This window comes from Diabrotica undecimpunctata, chromosome 2 (genome assembly GCF_040954645.1).
Source record: "Diabrotica undecimpunctata isolate CICGRU chromosome 2, icDiaUnde3, whole genome shotgun sequence".
NCBI lineage: Eukaryota > Metazoa > Arthropoda > Insecta > Coleoptera > Chrysomelidae > Diabrotica > Diabrotica undecimpunctata.
In genome coordinates, this window is record NC_092804.1 from 65567302 (window position 1) to 65586398 (window position 19097).

At 32.2% G+C, this 19097-nt stretch overlaps 1 protein-coding gene across 1 annotated transcript in view; it reads right to left on the reverse strand.

Moving 5' to 3' along the window:
• Nucleotides 1-1978: 1978 nt before the first annotated feature.
• The window catches only part of htt (huntingtin), a 131193-nt gene continuing 114074 nt past the window's right edge, over nt 1979-19097 (reverse strand). Inside the window, exons 29-32 of the mRNA XM_072523043.1 lie at nt 17986-18160; nt 17775-17925; nt 8603-8868; nt 1979-2443 (exon numbers count right to left, since the gene is read on the reverse strand). Of these exons, the coding sequence (XP_072379144.1) occupies nt 2096-2443; nt 8603-8868; nt 17775-17925; nt 17986-18160 (940 nt within the window). The 3' untranslated portion in view covers nt 1979-2095. The remainder of the gene's footprint in view (nt 2444-8602; nt 8869-17774; nt 17926-17985; nt 18161-19097) is intronic.

A 19097-nucleotide genomic window follows, 5' to 3' on the forward strand; every position in this document is an offset into this window, starting at 1 on the left:
ATACGTAAATATATATATATATATATATATATATATATACGAATATATATACGAAAAGTAAATATGGTAAAATAAAATAAAATATAGTAAAATCAAGTAAAATATGGTAAAATCAAGTAAAATGTGGTAAAATAAAGTAAACAAAGTAAAATAGAGTAAAATATCGGTGAAAGTATAATATAAAATCAATGAAATGCGTAAATAAAAATGATAAAATAATAAAAGTATGTAATAAAAAAAAATATTTCCTTATTAGATAATCAACTTGGCTTGAGTTTCTGTATGGTCAAGATTATAAATTGAAAATATTATGATGTATGTACGGTATGTTTGCAAATATTAAAATAGTAAAAACGAGATGATTCAATAACTTACATTAACAGAAACATCGATGACGTCTTGTTTTCTAACGGGATCTGCTACCAGGGGCTTCACCAGGTGTTCCTTCCGTAGTATCCAGTTGAATGAGGACAGCTCTAGGTTCTTCTTCCGTTGAGGAATAAGAATCCGCCGTTGCTAGTGAGTTTCCTTGTTCTAACAACGTTAACCGGATCCTACTGACTGCGCCAAATGTTAAATCACTAACTTCTTGATTGACTTTTTAAAAAAGATTTATTTCACAATTAAAAGTTACACTTTGTTCTACGATAAAATGAAGCAAATAAAATTATAATACAAATATGTTATTAGCAAGAAACTTAAATGACGAGTGAGACAATAATGTTAAAAGTCCTAAATTTATAATCTTCCTACAAAATGTAGTGTCGGCATTTCCCACGAAAGGCCAGCCTTGGTCAGAGTTTGATGTCCGTGCATGGTCAGCTATCTCTATGGGAACGCTTGCTGAAAGGATGATGAAATAGGAACTGATATTGCGAACCAAAGTGTCGGTAACCCTTGAGTGGTTCAAGGTGACTATTTTCCCATATAACATTTAGTTCACAAGCATACTTGTGGGAGGGTTATGTAAAAAAAAAGTGGAGAAGAAAACAAAGGATCTTGCTACTTCATTTTTTAATGAAAACGCTTCGATATAAATCCATAGACATCATCAGTTCAATAGTAAAGTAAATCGATAAGCTTACAATTATTATAGAGATAATTTAAAAAAATAACTTAAAAAGAATTGCAGAGCTGTAATATTAGAGATTGACCTTAAAATTGGTCACGATAATTCGCAGATCATTTCTATTCATATCTAGTAGATCTGTGGATCTGTTCGTCTAAGATTCATGTATAAGCCGTTGAATGTTTAAGACACACTTATTTGTACCAGTGGCTACGTTTCATTCGTTCCACCTGGTCCGATATGGTTCTTTTGGCTGTGCTTTTTGTTATGTCAACGAAAGGTTTTGGGGCTATGAATGTTTCTTTTCTCTCTCCCCTGGTAAGTAGGTCCGCCTTTTCGTTCCCTTCAATACTAGTATGACCAGACACCTTTGTTAAATTTTTTCGATCCTAATAAAATTCTGAAGACAGTTCCAAACTAACTTGGTATCAATTCGATTCGATTCCAGTGTCTTTAAGCAAGGCTATCCAATAAAGTTTTTGTAAATCTGTCCCTAGAGTTCCCCTTTATTAGTTCCTGCAGACACATCTCTATACCATAAATTTGTAATTGAAAGATAGTGGAGTGATTACCTAGGCTTTCACTAAGGCTTAGCCTTAGTTGTCCTCCGTACAGTTCAGCTCCGACTCTTTCATCAGTTTTAGATCAGTCCGTATACCAGCATTGATTAGCCATTATGATATTCGTTTTATTCGATTCCCATTCGCCTCTTCCTGGAAAGGCGACTGTAAATGGATTTTCGAAATAATATTTAGGTGACATTGCATCTGGTACCAATTCCAACTCTGGAATATTTTTTATTATATCTCCAGATCTGGTCTCGGTTTTCTTTCGTCCTTAAGAAGCGCACCTAGGTATACAATTGATTGAAATTGACCATAGGGTAAACTAGGAAATAAATTCACAACATAATTCAAAACAGTTATATTTACAAATCTGTGGTTGCCTTATAATCTATTATACTCTGAAACAACTCTCACAAAGATAACAGTAGAATAAAGTACTCTTTTAGTAACTTATTTAAATTTACAAAGACAACAATAAATCATTAAATGGAGTATCTACCTGATCCTTAACTTTCGTAAAATTATCTATAAACGTCTGCCGTTGCTTATCATTCGTTAAATTTTTGTAGAAGTCCGCTCCAGCGATGCAAAGTATTTTCCTGTCTTCGTATTCGTATCTTCCAACTCTAGTTTGAATATATGAAAAGTACGAACGTAACCAATCATTGGTGGTAGCACTGACGAAGAAACAAGTTAAGCACCACGTTGCCATACCGATCGAGAAGGACTGAGTAAAGTTGGACAAGCTGAAAACGACCCAATCTTGGAGCAACGAGAGCTGGTTTCTTTGTATTGCACTCTGGAAAACCTAAAAGTAAATAAATAATTTGATATCCATTATCAGTAAATGTAAACTTAACTCATATGTAAACAAAAAAAAATATCTTGGACATTTTGAACTGAAGAAATAATCTAAAAAGAAGATAATACAGAATACATATTTCCAAAAATATATTTTTAGAGTTTGTGGATTTATTTAAAATTAAAAATTAAAATTATTAAAATTTGTAGGGGAGAGTAGGCCACCTTGAGACGCATGCCCCATGAGACAGTCGCAACAATTTTCAAATTACGCGCTAGAAATGGCATTCAGTTCTACGTTAACGGTCCGTCATTCTCGTGTTGTTTAGGTACGTGAACGCATCCCTAGAGCTTTTTTTACACGTGTCGTTTGTTTTCGAAAGAGGTAAGTTTTTTTATACTAAATACTTTAATGGGTTATAAAATATCCCAGATGTATGTACCACTCTTGTTTATAATGTATTATGGACCTCCTTAAGAAAAATGTTTTGGACCACCATGGGACGTGTCTCAGGAACTGCACTACCTCTGATATGATCTTCACAAGAGTTAATTTTAAGCATCACATGTTAAACGGAGCACCTGCTACTACATTAGGGCTTGCAAATTCCTCAGGATGATGATTATTTGTAGCTGTTATGCGGCATTTTATACAACATTCTGATAGTTCCATAACAAATCATGGAACATGGCGGATGTTGCTGTGAACTGGAAGCCGTTGGGTTGGTGTTTACTTTATAGTTCACGTTATGTGCCTCATTGTTTGATTTAACTAGGTATCTAGTACTTTTTAGCCACACAGGGGCATAATATTCTGCAGTAAAACATCCTAAAGACAGCGTGCTCGTTCTGATTATCTCTATATTAGACCCCCATGATGTATTTGCTTGCTTATGAATAATGTTTTTTCGGATCTTGATTTTAGCTACAGTTGTTTCCGCGTTTTTAAATCTTCATCTTGGGTTCCGAGAGCCATGACACCGGCATAAGTAAATTTGCGTGAGTTTGCGTAAATTACTTTTATAATAATATTACTAAATGGCATCCCATTAACAAAGCATATATTTTTTCAATATCCAAGGGTAGCACAGCTGTTCCAATGAATTGTTGAATTTTTATGGAATTAATAATAAACGTTTAGTTTAAAATTATTTTCGTAATATTATAAAGCAAGAGATACGTTCGTTTAAATGAATCAGTAATGTAAACGTCACTTCTTAACGAAATAATATTTTATTTGGAAGACCCAAATTAATGGAATATACCGAGAAAACATCAATACAAATAACATCATCTTGGCTTACTTCCAAGTAAACTTCGTTTATTACGGATGACTTACGATAACGATGAGCCTTTCAACTAAATCTTACGACGAAAGTCAATAATTAAAAAAACTGGATCTATAAAAAAACCGCTAAGAAAATAATTTTTGAAAGATGGATTCTTTTAATAAAATAACGTAAACATCAAAACTACATTTTAAATAAGTGATGATGTTATTACGTCAAAATTAATGCAGTTTTAAGAGAAATGAAAGATAAATATGACTGTATTATAAATATACCGAAACGTTAAGTAAAATAAATGTAATAAAGCAGAAAATAAATACTTAATCTTGATTTTATTTTGCACACCGATTTACGTAATATGATTAGCGTTGTGTATTGTACGCCAGGAAAATACTATACTATTTGGGTTTATGAAGTTTTCACTGAAGGGTGTCAGTTTATCCATTTCAACAATAATGACAATCTCATTCGATTTTCTCGGTCAAGACATGATAAGACTGCACAAAATACGACCTATAATTGATGAATTCAACAAAAAGTTTTACAGTGTTCCTCTTAAACGACACCTTAGTGTAGATGAACAGATGTGTTCGAGCAGGATTGGGCACTGTATGAAACAATATCTACCAAAAAAAAAAACACATAAATGAAGTTTCAACTTTTTTCTGCTAGCTGGAATTTCTGGTTTTTCTTATAACTTTGAGATATATTCAGATCAAAAGAATTCTTAAGATCGCCCTGCCGGTCAACCTGATCAAGGTGCATCTTCCAATGTTGAAATCCGCCTGCCAAGAATCACACCAGAAAATTAGAACGTTCACTTGTATTATAATTATTATTCTAATGTTCAACTGATGGTTTACCAAGCAAAAAAAGGTGTATATTGCTTGGGAACCGATCAAAGAAAACGTATACCGGATTGTAAGTTACCCAAGGAAAAGGAATTGTAAAATGTCCCTCGTAGTGTAAGCGCTGAATATATGGCTACGGTAGATGAGGTTGATACAAAAAAAAGTATATCGAAGTGGAATGTTATAATAAAAGAGTATAACCGCCATATGAGTGGGGTTGATGTAATGGATAGCAATAGTAGAAGATACAAAATATCCCTGAAGAGTAGAAAGTGGTACATTCATCTGTTTTATCATTTACTTGGCCTTACAATGGCGATTTCATGGATATTATATACGAGAGTACTTGCAACAAGAAACGAAAAGGCCAAACCAATAACTCACGTACAATTTCGCACTGAGGTAGCTGAATGTCAGTAATATTGAAGGCGAGATACCAAATAAAAAGAAAAAACCCGGCAAGAAAAAAAAAGAGCAAGTATGGGCTTCACACACACGAAATGTAGAAAGTGTGACGTAGCACTACGTCTGAATAAGAATCACATATATATAATTATATATATATATAATATTTATTATATATATATATATATATATATATATATATATATATATATATATATATATATATATATATATATATATATATATAATAAAGTTTTATTTTGAGGTTGCAGTCATTAATAGGGCAGGAAAGTGGAACTCTTTGTTCTTATATCAAGCTTTCGCAAAATTTATTTGCTTCTTCAGGATATGCTAAAATATGGTATCAGTAAATACAATGAAATTAGAATTAAACATTGTATAAAACTAGTATAAAAACTTACAACATGAGGTTAATCCATTAAATTTTTAAATTGACAAAACATTAAAACTTAACTTATTAAAATTATATATTTATGTAAGTACAACACTTTAATTTTATTTAATTTTGTATAAATTCATTATGACATTGATTATTATATTAATGTTTGATTTATGTCAGAAAGACACTCGTTTCTGTTTATTATATTTTTTGTTGTTGATAACTAGCTCTTGATCGTTATTATGGTTACGTACAAAGTGGCGTAACAAAGCGTTCTTTTCCAACAGTTGTTTCAGTGTGTATATGTGGTCTATGCATGATCTTCCTGCATAGACCACATAGAGCGGCTGCTTACCCTGGTGCAGACATTTCATCTGACCACAACCCCCTAATCGCAAATGTAAGGCTTCGACAGGCGAAGGTTAAAAAACCATCAAATAAAAAATATATAAACATGAGAGAACTAATGAGAGATGAAGAGCTTAGAACTACATACGGCAACCACATCAACGAGAACCTGAAAATGGCTGTAGCCAATGCGGATGAATCAATCGCAAGTAAAATAAAAAGAAATCACAAAAACGAGTGGATGACGGAAGAGATACTTGAGCTAATGGAGCAACGCCGACAGTACAAAATACATCAGAACCAACGTAAATACAATGAAACTCAACGTACGATAAGAGCAAAAATTAAAACCGCAAAGGAAATCTGGATGAAAGAGCGTTGTGAAGAATTAGAATCACTACAAGAAAAGGGGGACAGCTTTGGACTACACAAAAAGGTTAAAGAAATTTCGAATATATACAAGAAACACCACGAGAAAAACCTGAAAAATGATCAAGGCGACTACGTACATACCCAGGAAGAACTAGCTAAAATCTGGACAGATTATGCTTCGTCCCTCTTTGCAGACAACAGACCGAATCTGCCAACTACTAACCTATCTACAGAAACTTTGTCCGGTCCTCCGATTATTCGCGCCGAGGTGGAGTACGCTATAAAAATAGCAAAACTGGGCAAGGCCCCTGGACCGGATGGCATTACTACGGAAGCCCTAAAACTGTTGGATGATGACAACATCGACACTCTGGTAACAATCTTCAATGCCATATATGACACCGGCCACATTCCAACGGATTGGCTTTGTTCAACCTTCATAATGATCCCTAAATCACAAAGAGCGACAAGGTGCAAGGACCACAGACTGATTAGCTTGATGAGTCATTTACTTAAAATATTTCTTCGCATACTCCACACAAGAATGTTCAGAAAACTAGAAGAGCTGAGCGGCGAGACACAATTTGGTTTCAAGAAGGGACTCAGGACGCGCGAAGCATCATTCTGCTTGAATACCCTGGTACAAAACTATATGGACCAACGAAAAGATATAGTCATCACATTCCTCGACTACGAAAAAGCTTTTGACACCGTAAAACACGATGAAATAATAAAAATGCTACACAATGCTGATATGGATGAGAAAGATATGAGTTATCGAGAATCTCCGCAATAATCACAGATAACGAACATGATATGCAGTTGATACTAAATAAAATAAACACCACAGGAAAAACATATGGCCTGAAGATAAATGCTGGAAAAACAAAATGCATGACAATAAGAAAGGGCGCATTTTTCAGAGTACAACTGCACGTAGATAATGCTCCAATCGAGCAAGTGAAAACATTCAAATACTTGGGAATGATGGTGAATGACCAATGGGATCCTCAACAAGAAATAAAATGCCGTACCGAACAAGAATGGTTAAGTAACTCCGTTACAGAATGGTTAAGTGCTATGTATGGTCCATATTGTTATACGGCATGGAGACATGGACGTTGAAAATATCTTCCATTAACAAGTTGGAAGCCTTCGAAGTGTGGACCTTGCGAAGAATGTTCCTCATACCATGGACAGATAGGGTGAGAAACGAGGAAGTCCTAAGAAGAGCAAATACTGAGAGAGAATTGGATACCTGGGCCACATCCTGAGAGGGGAAAAATACGCAATCTCAACTAATTATCCAAGGAAAGATTGAGGGCAAGAGAGGAGTAGGTCGCAAACAAATGTCGTGGCTGCGAAATATAAAGAACTGGACAGGCGTAACTAACACTGGCGAACTTTTGCATGCCGCAAAAGACAGACGTCTGACCTTAAGATAATTCGCCAACGCACTATAGGTGCACGGCACCATAAGAAGAAGAAGCATGATCTTCCTGCCGTGAAGCCTGCCTGATCTTCCCCGATTTTGACTTTTATCGCTTGCTCTATCTTTTCTCGCAGTATCTTCCTATATAATCTTCCTAAGAATAAGAATCATACTTGTTTTTATAACTTCCACATTGAATAAATACTTAAGGTCATGTCTGTCTTTTCGTAAGCAATGTTGACTTTCGGATCATACCCATTTTTCCGGGAAAATGAACATTGGGGATAATAAGGAATATTAAATTTTTTTTCTTAACAACATTCCGATTCATCAACAGTTTTTTCACAAAATTTCGAAAAATCATCCCTTTAAGGGTTATAACTGGCTTCGAAGTAAATAAGAATGCAAAAAAAATAAAACGTAGAAGTAGACGTCTTTCCTGGTTGAACAATTTGAGAACATAGTTTGAATGTAATTATGTTTACTTGCTCACTGGATTCGGTTGGCGGTGATATCGAAGGTGCGGGTTGCCATGATGATTGCAAATCTGATAAGAGGAGATGGAACACAAAGAAGAAGAAGCGAAATGTAATTTTGCTACTCGATGTTCGTTCTCTAGAAATTTTAAGTGCTGTAGCATGTATTTGAGATCTCAAATAAGTATCATTCAACCATCTAATAACGGTTTGTTCACTTTAACAATAGTCGAATTCTATTGAAAATTGTTTCGAATCTCTATAGCAGTTAGGTGCTAAAAGCACTATAGAAATACTACCCCGAGGAATAGTTTTGTCCGCTGACATTTTCCGCATCTAAACTGGCATCTGTATAAAACGTGTAAATAACAGTTTAGTGAAACCCCAAATATGTTACCTACGTAAACACGTACATTTTTGTTGTCCTACATAAGAGCAACAATAGATGCAGCAGTTTCTGCGCTTAAAGAAATTTTGAAATTAGCAATAATTGATACAAAGTAATGTTAAAGACTTACAACTAGCGATAAAATATAATAATAATGTAGTGCCTATTTTTGCACATACCATCTTATTTAGTATTATATTTTTACCTGAAAAACAACTTTGCTTAATAGCTTCGGGTGAGGCTGCTGGGCGGATAAAAACTCTCCAATTACTTTTGTCAAAATATCAGAAGGAGAGAAGAAGTCATCCAAAACTTTCGGCATCACCGAACACAAGATTTCTACTTCGTACACGTAACCTCTCTTAATTCGTTCGAAAATAGCAGACACCATCTCGATAGTTTGGACCAAGCTATCGGGATTCGTCGGAGTATTGGAAGAAGTCTGAACACTTTGTAAATAATTAACACAATCTAAAAAAAAAATTATAATTTAACATTTCTGTGATGAACAATCTTTACACACGAATAAAAAATATTTGAATATTCACGAATAATGGTTACACCAGGTCTATATTACTGTAATTATTTTAACGACTAGTCCCAGATTTAGCCAAACGGCTTACACTCCCTCTAAGGGAAAAATTCACTCATCGCAGATATCTACGGTATCAAAAGGATTGAGCTCTGGTGGGACTCTTTCCGTGTTATCGAGCCCTAGGTGACTTGGTTTGCTGGAGTATCTCACAAAAATTTTCGTACACATCTGGACGTCGCGAGGAGTATAGCTTTCTGCATGACTTGAGGATCTTAAACAATATATTTCAGGTAATTTTTAGTTGTAATTTAACAACTAGTTATTATTATTACTATTATTATATACAATAAGAATAAAATTTACCAATTAGTTCAAATATAATTATTAATACCGTATTGTCGAAACGAAAACACCTGTGGCCTGTCAGATATGATTATGATATGATAACATTTGTGTTTGTGGTTTGTGGCTAAACTTACGAAAAAGTCGTCGAGATTCAAATCAATAAGTACTACAGAAATTTCAAATCAAATAGATGATACCTAATATTATATTAAATAATTTATTACTACATAACTGCATTTACTTGCGGTAATAAAAAAGCTAAGGGTAGATATATGGTTCATTATAATAACCGCGTGTATAGTAAATTTTTTTCTAAATACATCCCTTCAGCCAGTTGGTTGGTAAATTTGGCTTGACCCAGACATGATCATTATTTCATGGTCACACTAAATGGCCCCTCTTAAATATTCAACATTGAACACATACAGCGGTATATGCAACTAGTAATACGACCACATAGATTAGAGACATCTACTTAACGAATGACATACTTAGTACCTAATCTATTCGCTGGAAAGGTCGTGTTATAGTTATTATTTGGTGGTGTTACAACGAGAAAGGATCAAAATGGACGTTCGCTTTATGTAAGTAATATTTTTTAATTTTATTTTCAATAATCAAGATATCAAAAATATTTTTGAAAAAATAGGATCTAGAGGAATTTGTTTAAAACATACTTATATAATTTTTCACAAAAGTATTGTATCAAATGGGGCAGAGCTGCTAATATTTGTTTGTTACCGTACTGTCACAGGGATAATATGTGATATATATTAGGTTTTATGTTTTTTTCCTTTTAGACTTGGTTTTACGTTAGAAGAAGCACTATCTATGTTATATGACGACGAAGATATAGAAAATAATGAAACATCGGTATTTATTTGTCCTCCAGATGTTGATGGAGACAGGGATGAAGATTCCGGCGACTAAGACGGTGGTGGTTTAGTTGACATAGACTAAGATTATTAGCGTCAGTTGAAATTCGAACAAGTAGTAATAAAAATATGGAACAAGGATGTAACGATACGATCGTTAATAATCTAAAATTTTGAACGTTAGCAAACCGAATCCCTACATTAACTACTAATCTGCCGCCGTTGGAGTATGCAACCCACAATACGATCTCATATTTCATTATTATGATTATAGATATCGATGATAAGATAATCGATTCCCTCGTCAAAAGGGAAAAAGAATAATGTAATGGCCATTTTGTAACAGAACTTGAAGGAGATTAGTTGTTGAGTTTGCGGCAGGCAGTACTTGAAGGGAGTAAAAAAAGAATTTAAGTTATTTTATTGTTTTTTTGGGGGAAAGGTGAAGAATATTTTTATTGTTGTTTAAGACGTATTTAGTTTTGTGCTTTAAGAAGTTACGTTGATTTATGGAAAATAAAACTCCCAAATAAGTTCTGGTAAGTTATCACACATCTTCCATTTAAATTTGCCAGTTCCCAATCATCTAAATCTTCTCAGCTTACTACAAATATCCAAATATCATTCCTATTTTTTATATATATACATGGATACAAATTATAATATATTCCAGTGCAGTAACACTATATTTTTGAGCCAAGGTCACCTAATGGCAAATATATTCTAGTTTTTGTTACTAGAACAAAAACTATAGATATTAAATACAAGAACACAGAATAAAAAAAGTTTTCTTTTCTTATAGCCTGCCGGCTCCAACTTCCAAGTTTGGAATTTCATTTTATTTGGAAAGAAGTTTTAATTTGGGGAAGAATCACATTTTATTTGGGACAGAAGTTTTTTTGATTTTGGGAAGAAGTATATTTTTATTTATGAAAAGGAGATTATTTGATTTGGGAGAAAGAACTACAACACTTGGTTGGTCTGCCAGTCCTCCAAGGCTGATACACGGAGCATAGGCTGATCCATCTTAGAGCCATCCACTACCTGGACACTGGACAGCAGATTAAGTAACTCCCTTTCCAACAAAAGAGTTACTAAGCACCATTATATTTTATTAACTTTATAATTTAAATTTCAATTTTTTTTTTATAATATATACTTGGATACTTAGGCCTTCAGTCTAAGTGGGTTACAAACAGGTTTGTGCACAATCCCTGGGTAGTACCCTCAACTTGTTGAATCTTTTTACTTGTTTAAATTTGTCATTCTCTATTTACTTTGTATTTATTTCGTTATTAATATTTTACATAACCCTTATGATAAGTGGTCAGGATACAGTATCCCATTTTATGGTTACTAGTACGTACCTTTATTTTGTTAAATTGATGTATGTATTGTTCTAGTGTCTTAACTGACTATTCTCATATTTTAAACTGCCCTTTTGTAACTTATATAAGTACTTAATTGTTTTATAATATTTTAATTATTATTTACTCCAAGTGAGTTATTCAACCCATAATCCCAGACCATTTTACCTCATTGCCAGAGGACAGTGTAAATCAATTGTTGTATATAATTATTATATTTTGGGTCATTTTTTTTAGGTAACTGTTTTTTTTTATAAATATATTTTGGGGATATATTTTAATAATTGGTTAGGGTATATAAGTATAAATAAGATTTGAATATAGTGTATAAAGCATTTCTGATTTTTATTTGTTTCCTATCATTTAGTTTTCAGTTAGTATATAATTACATATATCCCAAATTGGAGTGATATTCAAAATTCACCCTGGCGCCCATCTCAAGATCATCTTAGGATTGATCTAACTATCTTAGGTTACTACAGGCAAGCAAACGTGCCAACCTCCTCTCTGAGCACTACTCTTATTCTTTTGAGCTAAGCCTATTCTATTGTAGTACTTCAAGTAAATTTTATATTTTCTTTTGTATTGGTTACATTCCCTGTTATTTAATCTTATTAAAATAATAATTGATTAATTTTAAATTTTATTTAACCATAAATCTTACTTAATTTCTAATATTGGCTTCACCATCTCAGGCTTTTCCTTTTAATGTGCCACAATTAGTGTTTTCCTTTTTTCATCGGTAACAAGGAGAGGAAACTTCTGTGAATGAAATAAAGGCAAAAGAACCTGATGAACAGGGGAGTCAAATAAATAAAGAAAAAAATAAAAATGTAGAATTTCTAAAAAAACTAAGATCAAGCAATGGATAGGACATGGAGATTTGATACATAATAAAAAAAAATTTTAAACGTGAATGAATGTTTGAACATCTTTTACAAAAAACAAAAAAATATGTTGCGTTCAAGAATTTTCCGAATCCAAATCTCTCCATTGACGAATTAAAATGTTTTTTTTTTCAAATTTTAATTTTATCCGGCTACCATCCCTTACCGGGCAGAACATATTTTTGAGATCAACAAGATGACATGGCAGTGCACATGGTGAAAAATTATATGCGCAGGAATAGATTTGATCAAATCATGAAATGTATACATTTTGCCGATAACAACAGAATTGACATAACTGATAAAATGTGGAAACTACGCCCTATTATAGAAACAGTGTAACTGAAATGTCTTGAGTACGTTCAATCAACTCAGCACATAAATTATGATGAATCAATGATAAAGTATTTTGGAAAACACAGTTGTAAACAATTTATCAAAGGTAAGCCAATACGCTTTGGCTATAAAGCTTGGTGTTTGAATTCTTAAGACAGTTATTTGATTCATTTTCAGTTATATCAAGGTAAGCAGATTTCAACTGGAAACAATTACGTAGAAAAATTTGAAAATTCAGCAGCTCCTTTAATTTAAATGATTCATGATCTTCCAAATAAGATGCTAAATTACCATATTTATATCAATGATTTATTTATGAGTTTCAATTTGCTTGCAGAATTAAAACTCAGGGGGTATGAATGTACCGGAAGAAAATAGATAAAATAGAATGTTGCCCCTTACCGGACAACAAAGTAATGTCTAAACCTAGAGGTTCTGTTGATTATCATCATCATCATTTTGGCTTTACAACCCTGTGTGAGTCCTAGCCTCCCCAAGAATTTTTCTCCAGTCGTCCCTATCCATCGCCTTCCTCCGCCAAGCACGTATTTCCATATTTCTCATGTCTTCATCGATGTTATCTAGGAATCTTGTTCTGGGTCTTCCTCTTCTTCTTTGACCAATAGGTCTATCAAGGAGCGTTTTTCTAGCTGGGTCGGTTTGCTCCATCCGCATTACATGGCCTACCCACCTCAGACGTCCTATCTTTATGTGTTTTACGATATCTGGTTCCTGGTATATCCTATAGAGTTCGAAGTTGTATCGTCTTCTCCAGACACCGTTTTCATTTACCGCTCCATAGATGCGCCTTAGTATTTTTCTTTCGAAACATCCTAACATGCTTTCATTGCTTTTTGTTAAAGTCCAGGTTTCTGAACCATATGTTAGGACTGGGCGTATTATTGTTTTGTAGAGTTTTACTTTTGTATTTCTTGATATAAATGTAGATTTAAAAAGGAGATTAAGCCCAAAATAGCATCTATTAGCCGTGCAAATTCTGCGGTTTATCTCTGCGGTAGTGTCATTTTCAGTATTGACGAGCGTTCCCAGGTATACAAATTCGTTAACTGCTTCGATGACGTCATTTTCTATAACAAGTGGCCGTAGTGTTTGTGGTTGCGTACCTATTTTCATGTATTTTGTTTTATTGGTGTTTATTATTAAACCCATTTTTGTAGCCGCTTCCTTTAATGCTACGTACGCCTCTCGTGCTGCGTTTTCCGTTCTCCCAACAATATTGATATCATCAGCATATGCTAAAATTTGCACAGATTTGTTATATATTGAACCGGTAGTTGTGATTTGTGACGTACGTATGCTGTTGATTATGTTATATCTAAAAATGACGGACTTATGTTGGTTAAGTGAATGGATAGTGCTAGTAAGATGGATCCGGCAGTAAGCAGAAATAGTCTGTCCATGAACAGAGTGTCCGAAAATCTACGATATGACAAAATTGATCATATTGTTGTTATAGTTTCTAACGGTAAAAGATGCAGGTGCGCTGGAGAAGGGTGTTCATCCGTGATACGTACACAGTGAAAAAAATGTGATTTAGGACTTTGCATTGAGTGTTTTGACATTTTTCATACACAGTCGTAAATATATAATGTATATATAGGTAAGTTTCCTGTGCAACCATATCGTCACAGCATTTTTTCTTATGTCTATAAATAAAAATTAATAAAAAAATACTTTTACGTTTATTCATTCATTTCATTGTCATCTGTAGTTATATTTATGAAACAATATATTTATCGATATTCTAGTAGAAAATGGGCTAATCATCGATCTGTCGCATTATTGGAAGCATAGATTTCTTATCGCGGCTACGTATGGAGCGGTGGATCGCGCAAAATATGATAGCACACACTTTGCGAGACCACACACTACGTGGAGTAGTCAATACAGTCCCATGCGTGTTTCTTGTTAGATGTTTTAAACACGTGTGTAGATATTTAAAAAAAATTGAATATCGGACTTTCTTATTTTACTTTAGTTAAAATTTCAATATACAAATTAAAAAAAAAAATTAATCTAAACAGAATTATCCATGATGTCAAAAAAAGGGACTGAAATGAAGATGTCGCACCGTGTGGGAGTGGAAACTAAAAATTCAAGCGTTCAAAAAATGAAAAAGAACTTCAAAATAACGTAAGTTTCTGTATATCCGTTTCTAGTTGATGGATTTTGATCTCTTTTTTTTAATTTGTATGTAATTTTGACGTACATTACAAATACGCAATGTGTTAATAATATGATTAATAAATAAACAATGTAATTTGTTTAAACAAATAAAAAATGTTCAAATTTCTTATTACATTCTAATTGATTTTCTATTGTATAATAAAAGTCTTTATCTTTCAAATGGGACTAATTACGTTTCTTAATTATTATAAACAAATTAGCTTCGAACTAAAAAAAATTCCTACTTTTTAACTAATTGTCCCTGAATAATTTTTGATATTTAAATTCGTGTAAAAGTTGTCAACTTTTCAAATATTAAACAATATTTAGTCTATGAGTAATAGTTTAACAGTTATTCTAATTGTTTATAAGTTAAAAATAACAGTAACTTTCCAAAACGATTTTTGGTTTTTTAGGTACACATTAAAATTAAAATCCCTCACGTTTAACACGATACCTGTAGAATTACCCTATCTTCTTTACTTTATGTCTTATATTATTACAAAAAAAAAAGGTGATACGGTAGGCTAAACTGTAGACTAGCGCGAAGCTTCATACTACGATTTATGTTCTAAAGCTAGTTTCTTGTGTCATCTTCATCTTAACGCAATTTAATATTTTTGTTGTGAATAAGCCACAATTTTATTTTAAAATTATGTTTATTTTACGTTTCAATTTCGACTTCGGAAATTATTCTCAAAATACAAAACTTTAATGATGTCTGTATTTTAAAACCTTAAATATTTTTAAAAATGAATAAACGCATTTTATTATTTATTTATTATTTATATTTAAAAAAAATGGGTTTTAGAATAATTCAATAAATTATTCTGTTTGCTCCCAACGCCACCTGCTAACGTATCAACAAAGTTACATTGTATATATCGTGTGCATTGTTGCCAAGCATACGTTCTTTACTTCAGACTGAACCGTCAAAATCATACTCAATATTAAATTATTAATAAAACATAAATAAATATCATTTGATAATAAATTTAATTATTATATAAACTAAATAAGATGTTAAAAAATAAAATTTGAGTATAGTCTGAAATGGATTACTAACTTAAATGAATAACTAACTTCATACTACGTTTTCTGTATTTTTAAAAATTAACTAATGTATAAAAAATTAATCAAAATCCTTTGTAAAAGGTATATATTTAAAAACCCAAACGGACTGTTTTAGACAAAACGTTTTCGGAATACATCATTCCATCATCGGTGTCCTAGAAAATATGTAACCACTTAATTAAAAAGAACATGAAGTTAAAATTTTGACCAAGGTTAAAGAAAAGTGTGGTTAATACTTACTAGGAGTACATTAATGTAGCCACTAAATATATGGGTAAAAACCCGTTAACAAATAATTAGTTACATTTGTTCGACATTATATCTTATAAATACTTATGATGTTAAAGTTACCGTTGGATTAGGTAACATGGCGACATATGACTCCACGTTGAAGTTGCAAGTCCTGAGACGGTGTGTCTACGAGGACTTTATGGAAGCAACTGATTGAAATGACAATGTTGACAAGTTAGGACGGAAGTCGTAACAGAGTAGTCAATATAACTGTATGTGTCTACTTAAGACAAAAGCCAACGTTATTTAAAAGTAAAAGAGTAAAAAATTTTTAAATTAATATAATAGTATCAACCATCAATGTTGTTATTTTAAAATTATGTATATGAGATGAAATGTGGAGAGAAGATTGTGTGGTTATAGTTAGGCAACCAACTATACATGTGTGTGGTAGTGTAGTGAAATAGAGATTTTAATATAAGGCCCTTTATGTTTCTTCAATATTTGGTACCTGGAAAATAGAAACTAGACACATGTAGAAGGTTGAGTTATTAAAGGTTGAGTTATCAATAACTAAATAAATTTAATATATGGTATACAGCCAAATACAGGAACGTAGATTTCTTGTGGATTTTAATGCATAAAAAATTTTAAAATTAAATAAAGTAAAGTAACTTTATTATTTATTTATTTTTTATCTTTTAAACAAATTCAATAAATTATGTTTGCTCCTAACGCCACCTGTTACCTTGATATTAACAAAGCATACTTATGATAAATCTGTCAAATTCAGATCAAATTTAATAATAAAATATAAATAAATATCATTTAATAGTAAATTTAATTATTATATAAACTAAATAATATGTTTAAAAATAATAATTGTATTTATATGAAATTAAAATTTTAAAACTAGAATAATTATAAAAATTTAAACAGATGATAGAATAGAATCGAATGGAATCTTTTAGTGGCAGATATTCTTTTAATTTTTTACTTCTCATTTAATGCCTGTATTTTGTTATTTATTTTGTATGCAGTTTTGAATTTAAACCTGCTTAGAGTAAATATAGCAATTATGACTAGAAACGAATTTACCGAGAGTAGTGAATGGATGTCAAAAACAACTATTCTATGACACTACCCGTGACGACGCCATCTTGTGGCGCTAGTTCCGTGATGCCTGACTCAGCATTTTACCGTAGAGAAAAAGTAATACAACGCCAGTCTAGAAGCTTCTCTTTAAAAATGGCCCCTGGGATACACAATTTGAATAACTTTTAAACTAATTGATGGATCGAGATGAAATTTTGAGGGTTTGTTAACCACTACAAAACCACCTTTGGAGAGCAATCACAAGCCTTGATTTTAACTTATTTAGCAGTTTTTGGAGCACCAACTTAATCTTTTTAATGATAAATGTCATATTGTGACATAGTTAACATATAATCATTTTATTCTTCATTTGGTAAAAAGTCGATAATATTCACTCGATACTTTGGAATATTTAAATACAAATTATATATTTCGTTTTACTCACCAGTGTATAAATAGCTTAACAAAAATTGAGTTCCTAAAATGGCTACAGTTGGATTATCACTTTTCATTTTATTCAACGCCAACTTCAGAAACTGTTTTCCGAACTGTTCTATAATCAATGACTTCTTTATTATCAACAACCTTTCCAAACCCTAAAACCAAATAAAACGGAATGATTAATCGCATATTTACGAGACAAGCAAGATATGTACCTTAATTATGATTGTGTGTAACCAAGTCGCTATTCTTCCTTGAAGGGTTGTGAAAGCTGTAGTCATCACATTTGTAACAAAACTTTGTTCCATGTGGATTTCTTCAACATTTTCCACCAAATAAAATGCAAGGGACCATACAAGACTAGTATGTTCTTGAGATTTTTTTAGAACACTGAAAGAAATTTATAATTATCGTAAATTTTTTATCTTAGAAAATATACTATTCAAAGAAAAAGTAGCGCTAATACTGCTTGAAAATTATTTATTTGCGACACATGGTTTACCATATTCTATGATAAAAAAGCGTGAGTTGTCATGGGTTAACGGATAGAAACGAAGATTTGTATATCAATTCCAATTACTATATTATATAACTTAGTGTCGATGTATAAATATAATATTTTTTTTTATATTGTTCAAAATATAAAAATAATAACAGAATTTAGATTCAAATTAAAATTTTATTTATATTAAATACCCAAGAATCATTATCGAACATCGCTACAAGCACAAGTCAAAAGATGCCGTGAATATTTCAGTTAGTTTCTAAGTGCAATCCCAATAATACCAGAAGGCGCACAAAATAAAAACCCCGATATCAACAAATTAAGAAAACCCTGTATCTGGTCCTGTAGCTTTTTAGCTACATCAACTTTAAACGATAATTTTAATAGCATAGTGCTTTACACACCCTATCTAGAAAGGTTGCCTTTAAACTACAACATCTTTTATTAGTGTTAAAGCTGGCAGCACCATCTATTACAAAATTTAAGAAATTTTATTTCAATATGGCCGAAAGTGAACAGCTGTGTGCGTAGATGCTGCTTAAAAGTGAATAAATATTTCATCATAAAAGTAAGTAAAAACTTTTTTGGACAATATTTTGGCTTTACATTGAATATAAAGGTTCATTACTTTAGTTTTTTAAATATTTACAGTGATAAAAGACCTATATAACGGTAACATGTGCATTCAAAAAACTATGTAGGTAAAAAACAAAATTGCCAGTTTATAGGAAGTTTTTTTTGTTGCAGATTTTACAAAGAAAACTAATTTTTATTATGGATTTTAAGCCAATCAGGGTTGCATTTTTTTATGGGAAGAAAAAA